Genomic DNA, 26,442 nt, shown 5'->3' on the forward strand with positions numbered 1-26,442 from the left:
CTTTCTCAAATCTTCCTAGGCCATTCCCAAAACTAGTACATAAAGTTTTATAGGCTTAAATGAGTACTTGTTAGAAAGATCAATTTTAAAATATCAATTTTGCCTATTTTATGTATATTCAAAATATAATTATTAGGATATGAAAAACAATATATTTTAAATACTTATATTGCTAGGCATGGTGATGCATGCTTGTATCCCAAATTGTAGGTTCTCAGCCAGTCTCAGCTACTTAGTGAGACCTTCTACAACTTAAGGAGACCTTGTTTAAAAATAAATAATAAAAAAAAAAGGTCTGGGAGTGCAACTTGGAGGTAAAATGTCCCTGAGTTCAGTTTCCAGTACTGAAAAAAAAAAGTCATAAAGTTGCTACACTCTGTCAGTCACATTGCCAAAGTTTTCTCAACCACATTCGTTCCTATCACTATAAGTTAATATGTAACTTGTTTCTATCTAAATGTCACATATACCAAGAAAACATTCAGCCTGTGCAGAACAGTGTGGACAGACGTCTCATGATGCTTTCCAAGTGGGCTTCAACAATTTTGCTGCTGCAGCTCTGCTGGACTGGCTGTGGGTTCTGCGGGAAGGTACTGGTGTGGCCTTGTGAAATGAGTCACTGGCTCAATGTAAAGACCATCCTTGAGAAACTGGTGGAGAGGGGGCACGAAGTGACGGTTTTGATTCCTTCCAATACTTTCCTTATTGACTACAGCAAACCATCTCCACTTAACTTCGAGGTGATCCCTATGCCAATGGACAAAGAACAGGATGAAAAGGTACTAGAGGAATTTTTAAACCTAGCTGCAAATATCATACCAAAGTTGCCACTCTGGCAAGGAGCAAAAAGATTGCAAGAATTCTTTCTTAATGTAACTGCACATTTTAAACTTCTCTGCACAAATACTATCTACAATCAGGCACTCATGAGGAAGCTACAGGAAGCCAACTATGATGCAGTACTTATAGACCCTGTTATTCCCTGTGGTGAGCTGGTGGCAGAGCTGCTGTCAGTTCCTTTTGTGTACACACTAAGGTTTTCCTTGGGCTACTATATGGAGAAAAACTGTGGGCAACTTCCGGTCCCACCTTCCTATGTGCCTAATACCATGGGGGCACTAACAGACAGAATGACCTTCATGGAAAGAGTGAAAAATATAATCCTTTCACTGCTTTTTGACTTCTGGATCCAACAATATGACTATCAGTTGTGGAATCAGTTTTACAGTGAAGCATTAGGTAAGAGACTCTCCTCTTTTTGTGCTCTTCTAAATGTTTAAAGACACTTAAGAAGCTCAAGGAAAGAAAAATGAAATGAATATACTTTAAGAACTTTTATTTTCACATGCAACTGCTATAGATTATATCTATGTTAATAACCAATTAGGGAGAAAAGACAAATTTTTACCATCTATACTTCTTATTTATAAACATGAAAGTATTTATTAAGATATCATGAAACTTAATATATTGTCTCACTGAGTTGCTAAGTCATTACTAAATTGCCAAATTCAGGAGGCTGGTCTCAAACCTGTGGCCCTCTTGCCTCAGCCACCCAACTATTGGGATTAGGTGTATGTTACTAAGTCCACCTGTGTGTTTAGTACATACCACTGATATTTTCTCATCTTAATAAGAATACTCACAATATTTTAACAAAAAAATCATGGTTAATGATTTTTAAAATATGGTACAATTTTTATGGAGTGTGAAAAATAGGGGTCTAATAATAGCTGTGTTCTGCCATCTCTGGTGTAATAGCTGTGTTCTGCCATCTCTGGTTCTAGGCACACCTGACATGCCTCCTCAAATTCTAGAAACATTTCCTGGTCCAGTTCATATAGAAGTCATAGCATCGTTCTCTGGAGTTCTGAACAGTGTAGCTTTTTTAATATGTTAACCCATTTGTTATGATATAATGCCAATGGTCACCTACATAAATCTACATCTTTTGTTTGCCCAATTTTCAATTATCATGTTCCATAAGATACAACATAGTATAAATTGCACTAAAATGATTTATTTTATTTAGAAATTATTATTATTATTTGTGGTACTGGGGTTCCTGGAAACCCTTCTACCTCCGGGCTACACTCCCAGACCTATTTTTTATTTGGAAACCTGCGCGATCATTCTGTCTTCACCTCCCATACTTGGGGATTACAAGCGTGCACCACCACGCCTGGCATAGAAATTACTAATTTAAAAATATCTTTACTTGTTTAATATATTCAAAACATAATTCTTATAATACTGGAACCTATTTGTCAGAAATATTTGTATGGTTCTAATCTTCTAGTTTAGTCAGCATTCTCCTTGATGTGATCTAAATGCCTGATTTGCAACACTTTGAGGAAGACAGCTTTATTTGCTTAGAAATTTGCAGATGTTCAGAAGACAGAGTTGATTTTGGGACTAGCTTCTGCCACATCTGCACTTCCTCAGGACACCTGGCATGAAGTAGAAAGAACCAGGGGATGGGATGTGCAACCTATATAATCTCCACTTCTCAGAACTCACCTATTCCTGCAAACACGTCCACCTCCAACATGGCTACCCTCTCTAATATGTCAGATCTGGGGATGTTCCATTCCAAATGATAACACTGCTAAACAAATGTGTAGATGCTATGCTAGGTCCATAACAAGACAAACTTCTCCCATGTGTAGCCTTTCTTTCACCTGGGGTTAATATTTACCTAGTTCTTAGGTTGCCACATAAACCCAGAAATGAGTCTCCAGAACAGTGTGGGCAGACGTCTCATGATGCTTGTGAAGTGGGCTTCAAGGATTTTGCTGCTGCAGCTCTGCTGGACTGGCTGTGGGTTCTGCGGGAAGCTCCTGGTGTGGCCTGGTGAGCTGAGTCACTGGCTCAATGTAAAGACAATCATTGAGAAACTTTTGGAGAGGGGACACGAAGTGACGGTTTTGACTCCATCCCATACTTTCCTCATTGACTACAGTAAACCGTCTCCACTTAACTTTGAGGTGATCCCTATGCCAGACGACAAAGATAGGTATGAAAAGTTACTATATGAGTTTTTAGACCTAGCTCTAAACATCATACCAAAGTTGCCACTCTTGGAAGCAGCAATAAAAATTCAAGAATTCCTTCTTGAAGCAAGTGTACATTTAAAACTCTTCTGTATGCATATAGTTTACAATCAGTCACTCATGAGGAAGCTGCAAGAAGCCAAGTATAATGCGATGCTTATAGACCCTCTGGTTCCCTGTGGCGAGCTGGTGGCAGAGCTGCTGTCAGTCCCTTTTGTGTACACCCTAAGGTTTTCCATGGGCAACAGTATAGAGAAGTACTGCGGACAACTTCTGGCCCCACCTTCCTATGTGCCTACTGCCATGGGGGAACTAACAGACAGAATGACCTTTATGGAAAGAATGAAAAAATATAATGCTTTCATTGCTTTTTGACTTCTGGATCCAGCAATATGATTATCAGTCGTGGAATCAGTTTTACAGTGAAGCATTAGGTAAGAAACTCTCCTTTTCTGTGCTCTGCTAATTATTGAAGGACAGTTAAGAAGCTCATGAGAAGTCTAGAAAAATGAAATGAATGTATCTTAAGAACTTTTATATCCATATGAAACTGTAAGTCATATCAATGAACTGTTTGTTGATAATTAATTAGGGAGGCAATACAAGTACTCTTTGGCCATCATTACTACTTCTTTACAACCACTGAAGCTTTTGTAAGAAATTCTAAAAGTAACCAGCCCCTGTGGTGGCGAGCGCTTTGAGTCCCAGCATTTGGGAGGCTGAGACAGGGGGATCGTGGTTCGCAGACAGACTCAGCAACTTAGTGAGAACATCTGCATCTTACTGAGACCCTGTGTCAAAAATAAAGAATAAAAAATAGGGCAGGGGGTGTAGCTCAGAAGTCGAATGCCCCTGGGTTCTAGCCCCAGACCCGCAAAACAAACAAAAATGATAGGAGAGGAAGAAGGCTGAGGTTGGTTAATGGAGGAGCTACATTAGAGTATATATAAGAATATGAAGATAGCATGGTTAACCTAGACACTCACTGTTGAGAGGAGGAGAAGGGGAAGGGGATGGGGGCATGAAGAGGACACCAAGCACAGTCTAAATGTCTATCATTTTCAGAATGTTCCACATATAAATAAGAAAAGAACATGAAAGGTCTTTCCATTTTTGAATAACTTCAGTTTCTTTCTTCAGTTTTCTGACTTTCATCCTAGAAGATTTTTGCCTTATATATTTGAAAAAGAGACTTCCTACACTGTTGAGAGTTTTTAGAAGTTACAGGAGCTATCCTTGAACCTGTTTTCCTCTGGTCTCAACCTTCCATGTTCTGAGATTACACATGTGTGCCACCTTGATGTACGTAAAGTATTTCATAGCACATGATGGATCTTGTCATAGTATGTAGGTAAATTAATTAGGGTTTATTTCTTTTTTAATTGCTTCAGGGTTATCATTCTCAAAGGACTTTCACCCTTTAAGATATAATTTTATCTGTGTTTTCTTACAGTACATTTATCATTTTGTCAAATATTCCTTGTCATTGTTTCTAACTTTTTATACTTGAATTTCAGCAGTCGCCTGGAAATCGTATTTATGCAACTCAATATAATTCTCTTATATTTGATGCTACTTTTTCCTTTTTCTTCTTCAAAATCAACCTCTTCTGGGTCTTTATCTTTAGCAAAATAAAAAAAAAATACCTCTCAAGTTATTTGGCATTTCACTATGCTAAACTTTTCTGTATCAATACAGTTCCACACTGAGTCACTCATGAGGAAGTTGCAGGAAAGCAACTATGATTCAATGCTTATAGATCCTGTGATTCCCTGTGGTGAGCTGTGGCAGAGCTGCTGTCAGTCCCTTTTGTGTACACACTAAGGTTGTCCATGGGCAACAGTATAGAAAAGTACTGTGGGCAACTTCCAGTCCCACCGTCCTATGGACTTGCTGCCATGGGGCAACTAATAGACAGAATGTCATTTATGAAAAGAGTGAAAAATATAATACTTAGTTGTTTTTGACTCCAGCAATATGACTATCAGTTGTGGAATAAGTTTTATGGGTAAGTATTGGGTAAGAAAATCTCCTTTTTGTGATCTGTTAATTCTTGAAAGTTAAAATAAAATAGTGAAAAATTAATGGAATGCTTTTAGTATTAGATTTTCATATAAAGTTCTTGAAGTAGAAGCAATGAGCTCTTTTTAAATAACTAATTGGGAAGGGAAGATGAGATTTTTGCTATTGTTATTCCTTTATAGTCATTAAAGTGTTTTATTAGACTCCTTGAAACATAATAGCTTTTCATCAGAACAAATAAAGAAACAAAAATCACATGAAAACATAATAGCTTGTCATAAGGACAAATAAAAACAAAAACCACATGCAAATAATGTTGTTTTATTAGATGATGCTGATGGTGCTTTTCTAAAAGTATAAGAGAGCAAAAACTTCAACTATACTTTATTTCCTTTTTCTACAGCATTAACCTTCTTTTTTTTTTGGGGGGGGTGGTACTGGGGTTCCTGGAAGCCCTTCTACCTCTGGGCCACACTCCCACACCTATTTTTATATTTTTATTTAGAAACAGGGTCTTTCTTAAGCCAGAGCAAGCGGCTGGCTTCCAACCTGCATGATCCTCCAGACAGGATCCCCTCCCAAGCACGGGGATTACAAGCGTGAGCCACCACGCCCAGCAGCATTAACCTTCTTATTGGTAAAGAGCTCAATGTTTTCTATGAGTAAAAGAATATCTCTTTGCCTTTTTGGGGGTAATTAACCTATATATGAGCTATTTTAGAAATAAATTAAATTTAGTACATAATTTTTATCTACAGCTTTCTTCATAAGTTTTTGCAAATAAATTATTATTTTCATATTTATACTTTTCTTCTCTTGGACCAGGGTACCTTCCATTTTTATGTACCTCACAAGTTAGAGGTTCACTGTATCATATGAACTACTTTATTACAACTGGTTATAATTAAAACATTTTTGGAATGGTACTTCAGTGAGTAGAAGATACTGACCTGCAAATTTAAATTTAAAACCCTGAAAGTTATTAAGAAGTTAAATGTAGTATATATTTTACTTTACTTAATCACTTCCAGAATCCTCATGCAAAATATAGTCAGACTTCCACAGGTGAAGTTTGGGAAACACAATTCAGGCTGTAATACTGATTTTCTTTTTAAATCACTTTTTAAATTAGTGTATATTATTTATGCTGAATGGTGTGTTTATTCTGTCATATTTATATATACACTAAAATGTAATTTGATGAAGTCACTCTCTAGTATCTCCAACACTCTCCCTTCCTCCATGACTTGTATCTCTTTTCTCTACTGTAATAGTCTCCCATCTACTTTCATGTCATAATTTTTCTGTTTTTTCACTCTAGATTTCACATAGGAGAGGAAAAAAATACGATATATTTCTTTCTGATTCTAGTTTTTCTCACTGTTGTGAGAAAAAGGCCATAATGTCCTAATTTCAATAAATCATTAACATACAATTTGATTCTTTCAAGGATGTTACAAAATTTATCACTTAAAGGTTAATGTGCACAGGAACTTATCAGGAAATTGTCTAAATTAAGCTAAGTTTGCATCCTGGGTGGCTGCTTTTTCAAAGTCAATTAGCAATGCATAAGCGTCATCACATTGTATAAATCTAGTAATTCACTGGTCAAACCAGTATGCTAGACAGCAAATAATTTTTAGAACTAGAACATTTTAAAATACATAACAAGTAACACTCAACAAACAAACAAACAAACATGGAGTAGAAAATAATGAACCAAGTCTTGGAATGGAAGAGGAAATTTAGAAGTTGGCTTCGGCACAAAGAAGGCTGGAATTATACTATTTCTAAGTCAGTGAAAAGAGTAAGTCATTGGATCAGAGCCATACATGTGGGTAAATTTGTCATGGTATAGGAAACACTCACTGTACTGCTCATAGGCAAAGCTGTTTTGTTTTTTTTTAGAGTTCTTGTGGGGTACTACTAAGCTTAACTAGGCTTACTGAACCCTGTGAGACTCCTGTCAGGAGCCACAAATGTTTTGATGAGTTAATTTAATCAAAGGCGAGAAGGCAGTTTAGATCCTAGGGTTTGTTGTCAAATGTAGTACAGACATGCTGTTCTGAGCCCTGTACCCCTGTACTAAAATGCCAGACAAGTTGTTTGAGATTCTGAAGTTGTCTGAGCTATATGTTGACATATCTGGACAAGTTGTTTTATAAAAATTATTTTATATCTCATGTTCTATACATTATATTCCCTGATTCCTGAAGCATAGGTCATAGACTAGCAAAGGGAATCAGAAAGTTTTGGGGGTGAGTACAAAGGGAAGTGGCACAACAATGGAGCAGGAACCATCCAAAACAAGCATAGAGAAGAAACAAGAGTACCTCTTCAACTGAGGACAATATGTGTGAAAACATGTTGGGAAGGTTTATGTTTAGCCCATGCAAAAGTGTTATAATCCGCCATAAGATGGTACAAAAAGTATGAAGCTCAGAATGTTTTGGCTTATAGTTGAAAGAAAGAGCATAATTTATGAATAACTACGTACTGGCATTTCACTGCTAGAGTACGAGATTGAAGCATGACCACAACCATTTTGGAAATTCTAATTGTATTTTGAACATGACCCAATTGTTCATGAATGTATTTTGTAGATTTATTGATTTCATACAAGTTGGGAGTAATTACTTTGTCTCCCTGAATGGTGTCCATACAATATTTGTTTTGAACAGTATCATGCCAAGGATGGGATAATGTGGTAGAAGAGAGTAGTAGTGTGCTGAGTCAAATAATAAATGTTTCCAACAGTGATGTTAACTTTATTAACATGTTTTCTAATTTTGAATCAATATAAATTGAGATATCTGTCTTTGCAGTGTGGTTAAAGTGTCCAAATGACATTTTTATAAGGACTCAGTTGAGAAGATTTGGGCATCGGCATCATGTTCCATTTGCTCTATGAGCCTAAAAAATCAAAATACCATTGTATATTATAAAGGAGAATATAAGAAGAGCTAAAGTCAGAAGACATTTTACTTAAATTACGTAGAGTCTTCAAAGTGGCTGCTTAGCAGAGTGTGGTGGTATGTTGTATTTGGGAATACAACATACTTGGGAGGCTGAGACAGGAGGCTTACCAGTTGGAAGACAGCCTCAGCTCTTTCTTGAGGCCCTCTGCAACATAGTGAGACCATGTTTCTAGATAAAGAATAAAAAATAGAGAGAGGGGTGGTGGTGCAGGCTTGTAATCCCCACGCTTGGGAGGCTGAGACAGAAGGATCTCACGGGTTGGAAGCCAGCCTCAGCTACTTAGTGAGGCTCTCAGCAACTTAGTGAGACCCTGTTTCCAAATAAAGTATAAAAAATAGGTCTGGGAGTATAGCCTAGAAGTATAAAACCCCTAGGTTTCACCCCTAGTACCACCACCAAAATTAATAATAATAATAATAATAATAATAATAATAATAATAATAGAACTGGAGAGATAGCTTGGAGGTAGAATGTCCCTGGGTTTGACAGCAAAATCATTCAATCAATCATTCAATCAATCAGTCAATAAATAAAGTGGCTCCATGAGTATGGCTTTCTGGTTATACTTTTCTCCTGGGTGTAAAAACCAAGTAGGTAACCCCATCTTGGGAAAACATAAGTTTTTATAGCATTGTATTCTTCTACATATTGATACCCAGCTTTCCCAGCACTGTTTGTTATTTTCTGGTATACTCTTTCAAATAACTGTTAAATAACTCCATTTAAAACATCGTTAGCTCTACAGCATAAATAAATTAATATAATCATTAATTTTTGACATGGTTTTAAATTTGTACTATGGTTTCACAATAAAATTTTTGAGCTATTTTAAAACAATTTTATTTTTACATATTTGAACAATAACAACAGGTGTTCCTATTTTCTCACACACACATATACACATAAATATACACAGTCTATGTCGTGAGCCAATAATACAAAACATAAATAATTTCACTTCTCCTAATTATGTATAGATAGAACTAATCTTGTTTTGAAATATGTTAAAAATAATCTAAAGAATGAAGTATTTGATAAGTTCCTACTTTTCTACATATATTGATGGAGAGCTACAAAGTATAATTATTTCATTTACAATAAAACCAAACTACCCAAACCTAAAAAACTCCACCCAAATCAAACTTCCCTATACATGTAGTATTTAAACAATGAGTAACATTTTGTACCATTGGCCACTGATTAGTAATGTATATCATGTTAGTCAGAGTAAATAATTAATATCCAGTAAACAGTACATCACAGTGTTATTTTTTTTTCGGGTCTGGGGATGGAATCCAGGGGCACTTGACCTCTGAGCTACACCCCTGCCCTATTTTTATTTTTTATTTTGAAACAGGGTCTCACTAAGTTGGGAAGGGCCTCACTAAGTAGTTGAGGCTGTCCACGAACTACGATCCTCTGGTCTCAGCATTCTGAATGCTGGGATTACAAGCTTGTGCCACCATGCCCGGCTTGCAGTGTGATTTTATGAGTGTTTTTTTCAGTATAAATAAAGCACCAGTCTTTTGAAAATAGTTTTACTTTGTTGACACACTGAGTTGAAGATAAATAATTTAGATTATTTCACTTAAAATTTTACTTACATATATATGTAGGTAAAATTTATATGTAATATATAAATAGTATCTGGAATATATATATATATATATATATATATATGCTTATGTATATAATATATATTTGCCACATGTCATATATTTATTTAAAATAGTTAAATTCCTCTTTATTAATAACTACATTTTATTAAATAATATTAAGCATGTAATATATTAGTAACTACATTTCATAAGCAGGACATCATTTTAGTTTTTAGATAGTGAAGTATAAGATACGTGGAATGCCTGCTTTGGACACTTCAATCAACTTTTCTGTTTGCCAACTTATTTTTCTAAATTGAATAATGCCCTTTGAAATACCTATGGATATCATTTAGTGGTAATAATAATAATAATAGATAACATGATTGTCTATAAGGGAAAATATGGAAAGAGCAAAAAGAAAGTTTGAGATTTGTTTTGTAATTTCTTTACTGATATGGCATAGTAATAAATGGTAAGTTTACCAGAAAATAGCAAATATAGAAAATTAATGTATTCTATGCTTTTACAAGAGAACTCTCTAATTCCTCTTTATTTTGAAGAATAGTATTTCCTTGGTTGAAAACAATAATTTATAGGAACATTTGTTATATTATGCTTAAACTGAGAAATGAATGATGTTCTATATGTAAAAATATTGTAGATGAAATGTAATCCTTAAGACATGTGGCAAAGTTTTAACTCTGTTATGTTTAGTAAACTTTTTTTTTTGCTGTAAGTACTCTCACTGACTCTTTGTATGCTTACATTTTCTCATAAACTATATGTTTCACTTTATTAGGTAATTTCAAAAGGGATTATATAAATTTATTATTATATGTACAGAATGTGCAAGTTTTCATTGCTCCAAAAACCATAATTTATCAAATAATTTATTAAGAGTTATACTGAGATATAATTTGTTTATTATAAATGTATGCATTTTAAATGTTCAATTATTTTTAGCATATTCACAAAATTATTCAACCATTTTGATATTCTAATTTATATAAGAACCCACCCAAAAAACTACTTCTTAAAGTTCTGTTAATCTGATATGTCTAAAATTATAACCTCTTCTCTATTTGGATCTCCTTGATAATTACTGAGGCTGAGTAACGTTTTAGTTTATTGTGGTCTATTTATGCTTAATTAATTAATTAATTATTTTTGGTGGTACAGGGGTTCCTGGAAGCCCGTCTACCTCCGGGCTACACTCCCAGACCTATTTTATATTTTTGAAACAGGGTCCCTTATGTCAGTGCAGCTGGCTTTGAACCTGCACGATCCTCCTGTCTCTACCTCCCAAGTGCAGGGATTATAAGAGTGCGCCACCACGCCCGGCTATGCTTATTTTAAAATGAATACTTTGCTCATTTCTTTTGTTCTTTTATTTTTTTTCTAGGGCTGTGTTTTCATTATTGATTAAGAACATTTCTTATATATTCTAAACAACTGTTTATTAATTTTATGTACTACAGATGTCTTCTCACAGATTGTGGTGCATTTTTTATTTTCTTTTAGTATCAGGGGATGACTGATAGGTTTTAAACTTAACAGAAGCTAGTAAATTGAGAAGTTTCTTTATGAGGAAAATCTTTCTTATTATGACATAAGAAAGATTTACTTCTGTATTTTTTCAAATAGACCACAGCTTGGCTTTTAGTAGATGAAGAAGGAGATCGTATTGAAGAGCAAATAAGGCAACCTAACTGAGGGATTAGGAGGGGGGAAGAGGTAACCTCTCTATAGCACATGATGTACTTAAACATATCAAAGTCAATTACTAAGCCAAGCATGGGTAGGAGGGATGGGGAGGGAATGGGGTGAGGATTGGGTAAGGGCTCATTGGGTGATGTGTGTGTGTATGTCTCCACAAGTCTTGTATCCCATTAAGATGTATGGCTACAATGCACCAATAAAATTTTTTTTAATTATGTTTTTTAAATTTATTTTTATTGGTGCATTGTAATCACACATCAAATTGGAATATAAGACTTGAGAGGATATACAAGCGCACCGGCCTAACGCCTCGGCATGCAGGTTTGAAGCCAGCCATATTGGCTCAAGAGACCCTGTTTCCAAAAATAAAAAAAGGTATAAAACAGGCCTGGGAGTATAGCCCGGTGGTAGGAGGGCTTCCAGGAACCCCAGTACCGCCAAAAAAAGAAAAAAGAAATTTATATTCTTTATCAGTAACAAACCAATGTTAACCATTTAAATTAGTGAAACGGTCCTCTTAAATATTATTTTAAGCAAAATATTAACCAATTTAGTATGTATTTAGATTTTAGAGGAGATTCTTGAAGTTTTTCGCCATTCAATATGATGTTGGCTTTGCACTTATTGTATATTGCCTTAATGATGTTGGGATACATTCCTTCTATTCCTTTTTTCTGCACTTTTTTTTTTTAACATAAATGGGTGTTGGATTTTGTCAAGCACATTTTCAGCATCTACTAATATTATCGTGTGATTTTTGTTTTTAGTTCTATTTATGTAGTGAATAACATGTACTGCTTTGAATATGTTGAATCAGTCTTGCTTCCCTGGGATGAAACTAACTTGGTCATGGTATACATTGTCTTCATATGGTTTTGAATGCACATGGCTATTATTTTGTTTAGAATTTTTGCACCTATGTTAGAGTGATATTGGTCTGTAATTTTCTTTTCTTGAGGTATATTTATTTGGTTTTGATAGTAATATGAAACTTGCCTCATAGAAGGAGTTGGGAAGAATTCCATCTCTTTTGATTTTCCAGAACAAGTTGTGGAGTATTACAATTAGTACTTTTTTGAATGTTTTGTAGAATTCAGCTGGAAACCCATCTGGGCTTGAGCTTTTATTTTATGGAAAAATTTTTATTGTGTTTTTGTTACTTTGCTCGCTATTGGTCAGATTAGGTTTTCAATATCATGTTGGTTCAGTTTAGGTAGGTTGTACTATGTGTTTAGAAATCTGTCAACTTATTTTATGTTTTCCAGTTTATTGGAATATAAATTTTCAAAATATTTTCTTATTTTTCTCTAATTTCCCCACTGCATGGTGATGTCTCCTTTTTTGTTTTTGAGTTTAATAATTTGAGTTGATTTTCTCTTTCTTGTGGTTAGGTTGGCTTGCGCTTTGTCAACCTTGTTAATCTTTTCAAAGAACCAACTTTCTGATTTGCTGATACTGTATATTTTTTTATTTACTCTCTATTTCATTTGTTTCTGCTATATCTTAATTATATTTTTGCCATCTGCTGGTTTTGTGATTAGATTGTTCTGTTTATCTAAGACTTTGAAGTATGTTATTTAGTTGTTTATTTGGTGACTTTATGTTTTTCTTATTTGAGCACTCAGTATTATAAAGTTTTCCCTTAACACTACTTTCAAAATGTTCCATAGATTTGGGTCATGTCTTTATTTTTATTTAATTTTAGAATTTTTTAGAATTCTTTCCTTCTTTCTTTCTTCATTTTTTTTTTTTTTTTTTTTTTTGGCGGTACTGGGGATGAAACCCAGGGGCCATTATACCTCCAAGTTACACCCTCAGCCCTATTTTTTATTTTTTATTTTGAAACAGGGTCTCACTGAGTTGCAAAGGGCCTCACTAAGTAGCTGAGGCTGTCCACAAACCACAATCCTCCTGTCTCAGCCTCCCAAATGCTAGGATCACAAACATGTGCTATCATGCCTGGCATCTTCCCTTATTTCTATTCTGATCAGGTTTTTATTCAAGAATGTATCATTTAGTCCCCATATATTTATATAATTTTATTGTTCTTCCTGTTTTTGATTTCTACTTTAATTCTGTTACCTGGAAAAATGCAGAAAATTATATGTTTTGAATTTGCTGATGCTTGCTTTGTGATCCAGAGTGTGGGCTAGTTTGAAGGTTCCATGGGCAGCTGAGAAGAATATGTATTCAGCTGTTGCTGGTTGAAATATATTGTGTATGTCCATTAGGTCTATTTGGTTTATAGTGTTCTTTAGGTCTAAAGAGTCTTTAGTCTTCTTTGAATTTAAATTTACTCTTGAGTAAAGACTCTTTATACCATGAGTCAGTGTCCCATGGTAATCTTTACAGACCTTACCAGGGCTCCATGAACTGCAGACTGCTGTTCCCTACTCTCTGTCTCTAGGTGCTATCTACTAATTCATGTTTCTGCTGTGTTCCATAGCAGGCCCCACCTTTGCCTCTGCAGGTATGGTTTGCAAGGTTTCATACCCCGTACAAGTCTATTTTCTTGCCACATAAGTCCCTGTGGCCAAGGAAAGCCTGCTTCTCCAGCTGATAATTGTTTGTTAAATTGATGGTGAGTGATGCTCTGGATCCCTTCCTGAAGAGATGGGTTCAGCTGCTGCCTTGGTGTCAGGCTGGATCGTTTGTCTTCTGTGTCCTTGTCAAGCCTGGGGTGAAATGCCTACCAATTTTAATGATGGTCTGTAGTTGTTAGTCACACAACAATCCAGTTTCTTCCTGGAAATTTCTGGAAGCCACAGTGCCAGAAGCTGCCAACTCCTTTAGGATGGCCTAACCCAGATGTGTCTGAGCTGGTCTCTGGTCTTCGTTTCCCAGGTCGTATGTGAGGAGCCCTTTGCAATTCTCTGCTCCTTATTCTAGTTCTGTTTCTGCCACTTTTCTAGTTCTGTTTTTTCTTGAGTTTTTCCACTGCTTTCCTTTCTTGTCAAAAAACAGTCTTCCCAGTTGCTGACTTGCAAATCTCAGTGTGGTGAATCCTGCTGTCACTCTAAGCCAACATCTTAGTTCTCCATCAAAGTTTTTTGAATTTAAAGCCATCATATTAGATTCATAATGTACTTTTGAAATAATAGATTCAATCAGTAATAATATTTACTTGACACTTAACATGTAATAATTATTTTATTAATGACATTATTCTGGTAATTATTCATTATGCTTGTAACTATTTTACATAAATATATTAAAGAGAATTGATGATATTTTTTCTTGGTACTGGGGACTGAATTCAGTGACGTTCTACCTCTGAAATATACCACTACTCCTTTTTTATTTTTACTATTTTTCTAAATTTTGAGACAGTATTTTATGAATTGGCTGAGGGGCTCATCAAGTTTTAGAGGTTGGCCTATAACCTTCAGTCCTCCTGTCTTATATCCTAAGTACTTGGTTTACATGCATGTGCCACTAAGGCTGGCGGTAAATTTTAATTCAGCATTTTTGTTTTATAATTCCTTTTATACATTTTCAGTGGGATTATAAATTAGTATAACCACTATAGAGATTAGCATGTGCTCTTTAAGTATTACTCAAAACACTAGGAATAGAGATACCATAAGACCCAGCTATACCACTTCTTGGTATATTTCCAAAAGAATTAAAGTCAGAATACTATAGTAATGACTACACACCCATACTTATTACAGCCAAATTATGGAACCAACCTAGGTTTCCTTCAGCAGATGAATGGATAAAGAAAATGTGGCATGAAAGTTTACACAGTCATAAAGAACAAAATTAAGTCAGTTGCAAGAAAATGGGTGAAACGAGAATATTATGCTAAGTGAGATCATCCAGTCTCAGAAAGTAAAAAGTGCTATGTTTTCTTTAATGTGTAGAAGGTAGAAAGTAGGAAACAAAAGGGATATCATATAAATGACCAATAGAATGGTGGAAAAAATTTGAGGGAGAGGTAGGGAGGGAAAAAAAGGATTGAGGAAGGAAACATGTTATGTTATGACATAATATGACAAAAATATGTTACATTCATATTTGAGTAAATCACTAACCAATCCCAGTAACATCTATAGGGAAGAAAGAGAGGATAGAGGGGTGGAATGTGTAGAGAGATACACCAAGTGATCTGTGCATGTGTGTTTGAATCACTTTGAAATTCACTACAATGTGTAATTACAAGGCACCAATAAAATTCTAAAAAAATTCTTCAATATAACATTTTTAAATGTCATGGAATAATTTGCTAAGTTTTGTATTCATTTGTGCAAATTTATTTTTCTTATTTTCCACTGGTTTTATATTTGTAATTTTGAATCGTTGCTTTAAAAATACAATTTTAGTAAATATTTTAAGTTAGGTCTTATTTAAAATTTGATATAAAATTTAGGCTCATAAAATTCACCTAGGGAAGTAAGTAGGACATAATCTAGCACACATTAAACAAGAATCCTAGAATTCTTCGTGTGATTCTAGGAATTAAAACCTAGGACTTTGTTCGGATCAGACAAGTGTTCTAACACGAGCTTCATCCTCAGTCTAAAGGCATTCCAAAAGCATAAATACTTTGGTGTGGAAGATGTGAGTATAGTCGTAAGTACTGGAAAGCAACTAAATTTTTAATAGTTAATAAGGTAATTAAAGGTAAATTTTCCCCTCAGAAAATGAGTACATTAATTTTTTTCACCCATCTTTATTGTTTTCCAGGAAGACCCACTACCTTATGTGAGACTATGGGGAAAGCTGAAATTTGGCTAATCCGGACATACTGGGATTTTGAATTTCCTCGTCCATATTTACCTAATTTTGAATTTGTTGGAGGATTGCACTGTAAACCTGCCAAGCCTTTACCTAAGGTGGGTTTGTGACAGTAGTGATTATCTGTTTCTTATAATACTATTTTTCTTTAAATTTTTAGCCTCAATAAGAGAGACATGTTGTTGAATATCTTCAATCAGCCATTCCAAACTTGTTTTCTTAATAATGGGGGTATTTTATGAGTGACATTTAGTCTTTTGGACTTTACTTGAAAATTTAGCTAAAGAAAAAATTTATTTGAATGATATGTTAAAATATGTACTTATAAATACAGTGTTATATAATATGTATGCGTATTATACATATTATACATACATGGTGTGTATACTGAAGTAGAGGAAGAAATATATATAATATGTATAACAAATATAATATATAGTGAATGTATATTATGTACTTTATATATAACATATATGGTATACTTATACACCATAAATATTATATATAATAACATAAAAGAAATATATAGTATATGTTTAATATATAATATATATGATGTGTATACTGGAGTGCACGGACAGAAAACCTGAGTCATAAGTGTCACTAAAAAGACTGATTTAGTCATCCCAAGCAGCCTGAAAAGTTATAAACAGGGACATTGATGAAAATTATTTGATAGAGAAAGACTATCAAACATGAGAAGTTTTGATGGACTGCACAGGATCTGTTGAATAAGATTTAAAAGAAGACATAGAATGAGGTAGTACACCTAGATTTTGATCTTGGGGAATTACAGATAGTAGTGACATTTCCTGTCATAGGAAACATTTGGCGAAGAAACTTCATGGAGTTGATGATAAGTTTAGGTTGTTTTATTGGGGGGGTATTGAACTCTTGGGCATTCTATCTTTATAGTATACCCCCAGCCTCATTTTATTTTTTATTTTGAGACAGGGTTTTATGAAGTTACTGAGATTCTCTATAAATTGCTGAGGCTGGCCTTGAGCCTACTATCCTCCCTTCTTAGCTTCCCAAGTACTGATTTACAAGCATGTGCCACCATGCCTGGCTGATGATGAGTTTAGTTTTTGACTCATTCATTTTACAGAGCCAAAAGAATTATTAGGCTATTTCTAGAAATAGTTGACTAATATAAGGTCTCAATACTGGCAGAAAGTATTACAAACAGACTGAAAGTTGTTAGCATATAGTTATGGCAATAAAACTGGGAGACTCAAATGCTGTATTGGTTTCTTATGAATAGGATGTCAGAATTTGGGGAATAAAAAGAAAATTGTATTTCACATTCAAAGTCTTCAAATAATAAATTTCAAATTCCATGAATATTAGAAAGAAACAGTACTGAGAAACAAAATAAAACAATAAATAGACATGGTAATAGCATCATAGTTAATTATCAATATGGGACAAGAAGACAAATATTCACTTATTTGGTTTGTAGGAAAACTGGCATTTTTTTTGTGGTACTAGGGATGGAACCCAGGAGTGTTTTACCTCCGTAATGCACTCCCAGACCTATTTTATATTTTATTTGGAAACAGGGTCTCACTAAGCTGCTGAGATCCTCAAGAGGTAGCCAAGACTGGCTTCAAACCTGCATGATCCTTTTGTCTTAGCCTCCCAAGGACTAGGATTAAACGTGCGCCACCACACCAGGCTTCTTTTTTATTATTCTTTTTGCAACAGGGTCTCACTCAGTAGCTGAGGAGTGCCACAAACCTGCGATCCACTTGTCTCAGCCTGCCAAGTACTGGAATTACAGGCACTCACCACCATGCCTGGCTAAACTAGCATAATCTATTGAATAAATTATAGGTTAAATTGCGTCCCAGGGGAATTCTTGATTTCACTAGATTATTAGTTATATAACAATATTATATTCGGCCTCATATCCCCTCTTTTAAACATATGCAAAATTATACAAAAACAATATGGATATATTTTACAAAATGATTGTTATTCAAGTGCAAACTCAGCCTCTCTGTTGACATAGATTTCAAGCAATATGAAATACCAATAATGACTTTAATATATGTGATTTTCCCCTATGATGCTATACATTTTTAACAGAAAGAATCTTGTGTCTGCAGGAAATGGAAGAATTTGTCCAGAGTTCAGGTGAAGATGGTATTGTGGTGTTTTCTCTGGGGTCAATGGTCAAAAACCTCACAGAAGAAAAGGCCAATCTCATTGCTTCTGGCCTTGCTCAGATTCCACAGAAGGTCAGTGCCAAGTCTGGTCCAGGAGAGTAGCCTTGTACTAATCAGAGAAAGGGGAGGAGCCAATAGCACTTTTTCTAGATAAAAATTTAAACTCATTAAACACTGAGCCAGACTGATCTCAGCTTCAAGCAAATTTTGGTATAACATTAAAAAGTGTACTTGAACACATCTGATCACTTGCCTACTGAACCTTGTAATTACTACAGAAATGTATTGATATTTTTAGAAATTTACTTTAAATGAAATAGTGATATAGATGTAAGCCATTTGGAATGTTTTGTCCTGCACTGATGAATACCAAAAGTTCTGATGTGAGCTTCATGGTCCAGGAAAAGAGAGAGACATCATGGTAACAGAAACACTCAAAATTTCTGAGTCTTATTAAAACTTTATCATCAAAGTGTGGTTGATTTAGAAGTAGAAGCCTAGATTTACTTATTCTAATTTGGATATTATACAGTTAAAAATAATTATAATTCTAATATGTACAACAATATGCATCTTCTGATTTGTGATATTCAGTTAACTCTGATTGTTACCACTATGTTTTTACCTTCTTTATTTATACTTTTATTGGTGCATTGTAATTATACGTCATGCTAAGGCATAGAGTATACATAGAAATATACATGCACAAAACCGTTGGTATATTTCTCTTCCAATTCTTCCCTCCCTCCCTCCAAATCTTACTTTTCACTGAGATGAATAATGATAGTATGTATCATTATTTAAACCATTACCTTCTTTACTACTTTTATGTTTCTATTCTCTATATACTCATATGCATTAAGTATCCTAGAACTCTTTATATTTTAGATTAATGAATAAAACTGTATAAGGTAATTCTGCTAACTAGGAATTTTGTTTTTTATTTAACACTCATCTCTTAAAATTTTCACCTCTTAGTATTTAATTTGTAATTTGTTTTCTTTCTTTTCTCAAAGAAAATAATATTTAAAAAAATATTTTAAATCTCAACAAGCCGGGTGTGGTGTAATCACCGCACGCTTGTAATCCCCGCGCTTGGGAGGTGGAGACAAAAGGATCGTGCAGGTTCAAAGCCAGCCCCGCTGGCTTAAGAGACCCTGTTTCCAAATAAAAATATAAAAAGAATAGGTCTGGGAGTGTAGCCTGGAGGTAGAAGGGTTTGCAGGAACCCCAGTACCACCAAAAATAAATAAATAAATCTCAACAAAATTGTTATACTCCAAAATGTGTTAAGTTGCTTATAGGGAGTCTGGGATTCCCCCACATCTTTGAGGAAGTTTGCTTCTTCTAGAAATATAAAAAGACCCCAGGCTTTTGGACTTCTATTCTCTCGCTAATTATCCTTGGTGCCTGGAAATCTGCAGCCCTTTCCTCGAAGCTCCTGGCTTTTTTTTTTTTTTACTACCAAAGATATATTTTGAAAATTGAAAATATTTCCCAATACTGGTGCATTAATACATTTTGATGCCTCTTCCCAATACTGGTACAAAAATAATTCCTTAGTGTTATGGTTTGAAATAATGGGGTTATTTTTCTTATTCAACTAAGGTTGGTTGAATAGAAAAATTAACGGGCAGCTCAGTGCAGCTTTAACAAATCTTTATTACAAAATTAGTAGGAAATAGATCAGTAGGAAATAGAGAAGAGAAAAAAAGCAGCATGCTGGCCTGCATGCTGGGGAGCCCATAAATGGAACTCCAGCCCCTTTTGGGGATCTCAATCCTTAAATAGATTTTGTATTGGTATCTTTCTCATCAGCGTTATCAAGGCAATGGGCTAGTTACTTATTCCTTAGCCAGGTGGTGCCTCTTTGTCTCCAGACAGTGCAGTTCCTAAGTGCAAGGGTCAAAAATCTACCTGGCCCTCGGCTCTGTTGTACTGAGCAGTATTGGTTGCTCATCAACTAGGGTGCTTTGAAGCCCCACACAAAGTTTACCTTTCCTATACCCAGGCCGGATCCCAGAGGAGAGGAGGTAAACAGAGGCACTGGTTGCCTCTCTTGTAGTTTTAGGGCTAATGGCTTCAGTTGATAAGGCACTATGGGTTAATGATTAGAATGAAGGGCAAAGACAGAGAGGAACTCTGCACTGTAATCACTGCAGCCCCCTCCCTGTCTGAGTGCTAGCACAGCACCTAAGCTCTGACTATATTTTACACTTTGGAAATTATCAAAGCAATTTTCCAATACCAGCACATTAATACGTTTTGATGCCTCTTCCCAATACTGGCACACTTAGGAGAATAGAATATAATGGCAAATCTCCATCTAATCCTCCTGAGACAGGAGGATTGTGGTTCACGGACAGGCTCAGCTACTGAGTGAGGCCCTTTGCAACTCAGTGAGACCTTGTTTCAAAATAAATACTAAAAAATAGGGCTAGGGGTGTAGCTCAGAGGTAGAATGCCTCTGGGTTCCATTCCCTGTACTGTAAAAAAAAATATTATTTTACCTAATATACTTTTAGCACAATCCTTATACAAACAAACATATATTCAAAGTCCTAGTATAGATCTCATTGTTTGCCAACTGCCACTTTTTTACTTCTGTTGACTATCACCTAAAGTATGGAGGCTGTCTGATTTTCAAATAGTGCTACAGCCTTAACACTCCCTGATTGTGTATTTTTACTTGCAAAACTATGGCATTGTCTTCCACAGGTTTTATGGAGATACAAAGGAAAGAAGCCAGACACATTGGGAGCCAATACTCGGATTTTTGATTGGATACCCCAAAATGACCTTCTTGGTAAGGCCATGGGAAAAGGAGAGCTTGTATATTTGGATAACATACAAGTTAAGCAACTGATAAGTAACAGCATATATATTAAAAATATCTAATTATTTTAAAATTTTATGTGTGACTTTATTTTAAAGCAGATATAACCAATTAATTGGCCATTGATGTTATAAATTCATGCTTTCCCTGGTTCATGAAAAAGCATCCTCAGTTAAGACTCTCAACATGCTTCAAATTTCAATCTCAGCTTAGATATCACCAACTCAGAAATGCCATCCTAGACAATAAAGAAGGAGTTAATTCCTCCTCTTTCTGGGATCACAGTTTTTGAGGGTAGCAGTGTTCCATTGCTTAGTTTTGTAAAAAAAAAAAAAAAATGTTGCCTTTCTCAGTGACTCATATAGTTCGCAATTCCTTCTGACTCTGAAATTCCACTAAGGTATTATCTTAAAATTCACACCTACTAGCCGGGTGTGGTGGCGCACTCTTGTAATCCCCGTGCTTGGGAGGCTGAGACAGGAGGATCACAGAGGTTTGAAGCCAGCCTCAGCTGGCTTAAGAGACCCTGTTTCCAAATTTAAAAAAAATATAAAAATAGGTCTGGGAGTGTAGCCCAGAGGTAGAAGGCCCCTGGGTTTCATCCCCAGTACCACCACCAAAAAAAAAAATAAAAATAGAAATAAAAAATCACACCACTTCTCATTCTATCCGCATACTAGGTCATCCTAAAACCAGAGCTTTTATCACCCATGGTGGAACTAATGGGATCTATGAAGCAATTTATCATGGGGTCCCTCTTGTGGGAGTCCCCATGTTTGCTGATCAACCTGATAACATTGCTCACATGAAGGCCAAAGGAGCGGCTGTGGAGGTGAACTTCAACACAATGACAAGCGCAGATTTGCTGAGTGCCTTGAAAACAGTCATTAATGAACCTTCGTAAGTACTGCTACATTTAAGGGTTTAACTGTCATTTGTTAACCACCATCCTAGAAAAATTTCATTGCTTTGTACCTTTTTAATCAGTTTATTTTCAAATAATATAATATGAATAATATAAAAACATTTATTCCAATATTAAAATTCGGAGGTAATTTTCTGAAATTGAAAAACAAAAATCATTTTAAATGATCTATCAGTATTTTTCAAAACAAATAATATTATTATATAAATTTTACATTGTTTTTTTGATACTCTGTTTAATTTTATAATTAGATATATTTTAGCTGGGTGTGGTGGCACACACTTGTAATCTCAGCATTTGGGAGGCTGAGACAGGAGGATCGTGGTTTGAGGACAGCCTCAGCTACTTAGTGAGGCCCTTCGCAACTCAGTGAGACCCTGTTTCAAAATAAAGAATAAAAAATGGGTAGGGGGCCGGGCGTGGTGGCGCACGCGCTTGGGAGGCAGAGACAGGAGGACCGTGCAGGTTCGAAGCCAGCCGTGCTGGCTTAAGAGACCCTGTTTAAAAAAAAAAAGAAAAATAGGTCTGGGAGGAGTGTGGTCCGGAGATAGAAGGGCTTCCAGGAACCCCAGTACCACCAAAAAAAAAAAAAAAAAAAAAAGGGCAGGGGGTGTAGCTTGGAGGTCAAATGCCTCTGGGTTCCATCCTCAGACCCACAAAAAGAAAAAAAAGATATATTATTTTAAATATTATAAACCAGTTAGTAAGTACAAAATCGAAGTGATAATGAATCCAGTACTAAATGTCTAAAGAAACTATTCATAATGGGTGTTAAACAGTGATATCATATGCTTCTATTAATTAATAGTTATTTTAAATGATTAAGTAATAATTTCCAAATATTATAGAAAACATAATTTAGGAGTTGGGTAAGGGTTAAGAAGTTTCAGTAATTCTTACTATAATCTTTTTTTCATAAATACTGATTTTGTGTCTAACCAATTAGTCTATTACCAGGTTATTATTTGCTGATAATATGGCTTATTTTATTAAATATCAAAGTAGGTAAATTCTGTGACTCTTTTAATTGTGATACATAAAATGTTCATTAAATTTGATTCTCGATTTGAAAACTATTGATGCAGGAAAACAGAGCCATAAATACTTTTCTTATTTACTCTTATAAGTAAATACTAAAAAATTATTTAATTGAAATACCTTTACCCAAATTTTAAACCTAATATAACCTCTACAATATTATAGGAACACAAGCGAGGTGGTAGAGTATAAAGAATATATATGGATAAATTCTTTCATTATTTTATTCTAAAAAGGACTTAAGAACAAAATATTGCTGGGCGTGGTGAAATACACTTGCAATTTCAGCATTTTGTAGGTTGAGACACCAGGAGAATCACAGGCAGACAACCTCAGCTACTTAGTGAGGCCTTTTGCAACTCAGTGAGACCCTGTTTCAAATTAAAGAATGGAAAATAGGGCTGGAGGTGTAGCCTGGAGGTAGAATACCCCTGAGTTCCATTCTCAGGACCCCCCCCCCAAAAAAAAACAACCCCAAACTATTATTTTGTAATATAAAATCTGAGTAATTTAATTATTCAAAATATTTTTCATACTTAAAGCTTATTGCATAACATTATAAAATAATGTATTTAGCCAGGCATGGTAGTGCATGCGTGTAATCCCAGGATTTGGGAAGCTGAGATGGGAGGATTGCGGTTGGTGGAGAGTGTCAGCTACTTATTCAGGCCCTCTACAACTTAGTGAGACCCTATTTCAAAATAAAGAATAAAAAATAGGGCAGGGGGTGTAGCTCGGAGGTCGAATGCCCCTGGGTTCCATCTCCAGACTTGCAAAAAAAAAAAATAGGTAAAATAAAATAAAATAATGCATTTATTAATATAGTCTTTCCTGTCTTATTTGTAATAAAAAGCATACTTTTTTGGAGATTCACTATGTACAAATTTATCTATCAAACTTTGGGGCATTCTAAATTTGAAATCTCTATAGATAAATAGAGAAAATTCTTGAGCACAATCAGATTTGGGGAAAAATGCTTTTACCACAATTACACTTTGTCTAAATGCAGTAGAATACCCTGTGATATTACTACATTGACTTTCCCCGTGATTCAATACAGTGAATGACAATACGACTATTATTCTTTACACTAAGGGTCTCACATGTCTCAGCCACAAGCACTGTGTATTCCCTTGTGAATGATGACTACATTCTCTTTTCTCCAATCGTAAAGATGTCCTGTCATGCACATGAATCTATTTTGAACTTTTACAACATGAACTGAAGTGAAACCTAGTAATTCTGGATCAGTGCTAAGGAAAATTGAAGACAGGTCTTGTCTTTTAAATCATAGACCTTCATTTAGGGTTACTGGAGAAATTTAATTTAACCCAATAATTGTTGCTATTGTGGTGCCATATTGATTAGGGATTCTAATTCTAGGAAGATATTTTTATTTACCTTAACAACTACCCATATCCTTTAATATGACAAATCTTAAATTATCTTGGTATTTTCATTCAACACTAACATTACTAATAATTACATTATAATTGCATTATACTTTTTCATCACAGATATGCAAAATGGACAAAAGAATAATTATAGTGCAAAGTCCTCAGCACTAGAGAATAAGTAACTTAATGTTCACTACCAATTCCCTGTGTTTGTCATATGAAGTAGTCGGATGTTGGCAACCATGCATATAAGTAGTTTAAATTATATTATCTCACAATGTTGGATTATTTGCCATCTTGGCCTTGAGACAGTCCTGTACAATAGTTTAGAAAAGAGAAAAATTTATTCATAAAAAATGTGGGTATACATTACATTCACAAATGGATATTTCACTTTTTTCTTTTTCTTTATTCTCCTCCTCCTCCTCCTCCTCCTCCTCCTCCTCCTCCTCCTCCTCCTCCTCCTCCTCCTCCTCCTCCTCCTCTTCTTCATATACAGGAGAATTTTACTACCTCCAGGCTATATCCTCATTCTTTTTATATTTTTTTTTTTTTTTTGGTGGTGGTACTGGGGTTCCTGGAAGCCCTTCTACCTCCGGGCTACACTCCCAGACCTATTTTTTTTTACATTTTCATTTTGGAAACAGGGTCTCCTAAACCAGCGCGCGCGGCTGGCTTCGAACCTGCACGATCCTCCTGTCTCTGCCTCCCAAGCGCGGGGATTACAAACGTGCGCCACCACGCCCGGCTCTTTTTATATTTTTTATCTTGCAATAGGATCCTGCAAAGTTGCTGAGTCTAGCCTCGAACCTTTGATCCTCCTTTCCCAACCATCCAAGCATGGGATTACAGGCATGTGTCACCAACTCCGGCTTTTCATTTACTTCTATGTTGCATTTTTATACCTAACAATACCTAACATCCACACTAAGTTAAGAATACATTTTTCCATACCTTTCCCTTTACAACAGTTAAAATTCTACTGGAAAAGGAAAGTTTATGCAAGAATTAAACTTTTTCTCAACATATCTATGGAGCTTAGCTTATATAGCATAAAACATGTACCATTCACTTACTTTTAATAAAAAGCAACTAAAACTAATTTCTATCTATCTATTTGCCTTCTAGCTATAAAGAAAATGCCATGAGGTTATCTAGAATTCACCATGATCAGCCTGTGAAGCCCCTGGACCGAGCAGTTTTCTGGATCGAGTTTGTCATGCGGCACAAAGGAGCCAAGCACCTGCGCCCAGCTGCACATGACCTCACCTGGATTCAGTACCACTCTATAGATGTCATTGGGTTCCTACTGGCCTGTGTAGCAACTATTGTATTATTGGTCACAAAATGCTGTTTGTTTTCTTGTAAAAAATTGTGTCGGACAGGAAAGAAGAAAAAGAGGGAGTAGATTAAGAAAAAGAGAGACTAGATATTCCTAAATTTGGCAGTCTTAAATGGGGAAATCCTACCTCATCTAACCAAAAGAAGCTTACCAAGATTTCTTTCTCCTCCTGGTGTCAAATATTCCTTTCCCCTGCTTTAGCCTAAAGATAAATTCCAGAATTCAGCATCATCATGAATGAATATATTACTCTTTGTCTTTCCAGGTGGCTTTATTCATGACACAGTGGCACTACTGTTTCTAAATGTGCTCTAGTCTTCAATAAATGAAAAAATATTAGCCTTAAATAATATGCTAACTACCAATATGCTGAATTCTGAAGAAAACATGATGTGTGAATAGAATTTGATATTTTCAGGTAACTCACAGAAATCAAGTTCCCAAGTCTTCATAAGCCACAGAAATCAAGGAACCACCCCAAGGAGATTATTGTGTAATGAGAAGATTTATGATTTTCTTTCTTTTTTTTTTTTTGTGGTACTGGGGTGGCTGGAAGCCCTCCTACCTCCGGGCTACACTCCCAGACCTATTTTATACTTTTTTTTATTTGGAAACAGGG

At 35.2% G+C, this 26,442-nt stretch overlaps 1 protein-coding gene across 1 annotated transcript; it reads left to right on the forward strand.

Moving 5' to 3' along the window:
• Positions 1 to 515: 515 nt before the first annotated feature.
• UGT2A3 (UDP glucuronosyltransferase family 2 member A3) lies at positions 516 to 25,889 on the forward strand (the record flags this gene model as incomplete). Its single annotated transcript, XM_080697503.1, is given in 8 exon segments — positions 516 to 677; positions 2,925 to 3,398; positions 3,400 to 3,487; positions 16,064 to 16,212; positions 18,226 to 18,357; positions 21,004 to 21,091; positions 21,802 to 22,021; positions 25,610 to 25,889. Coding segments are annotated over 8 exon segments (1,593 nt in total).
• Between the last annotated feature and the right edge of the window lie 553 nt (positions 25,890 to 26,442).

This window comes from Muscardinus avellanarius, assembly GCF_963383645.1.
Source record: "Muscardinus avellanarius genome assembly, chromosome: 6".
NCBI lineage: Eukaryota > Metazoa > Chordata > Mammalia > Rodentia > Gliridae > Muscardinus > Muscardinus avellanarius.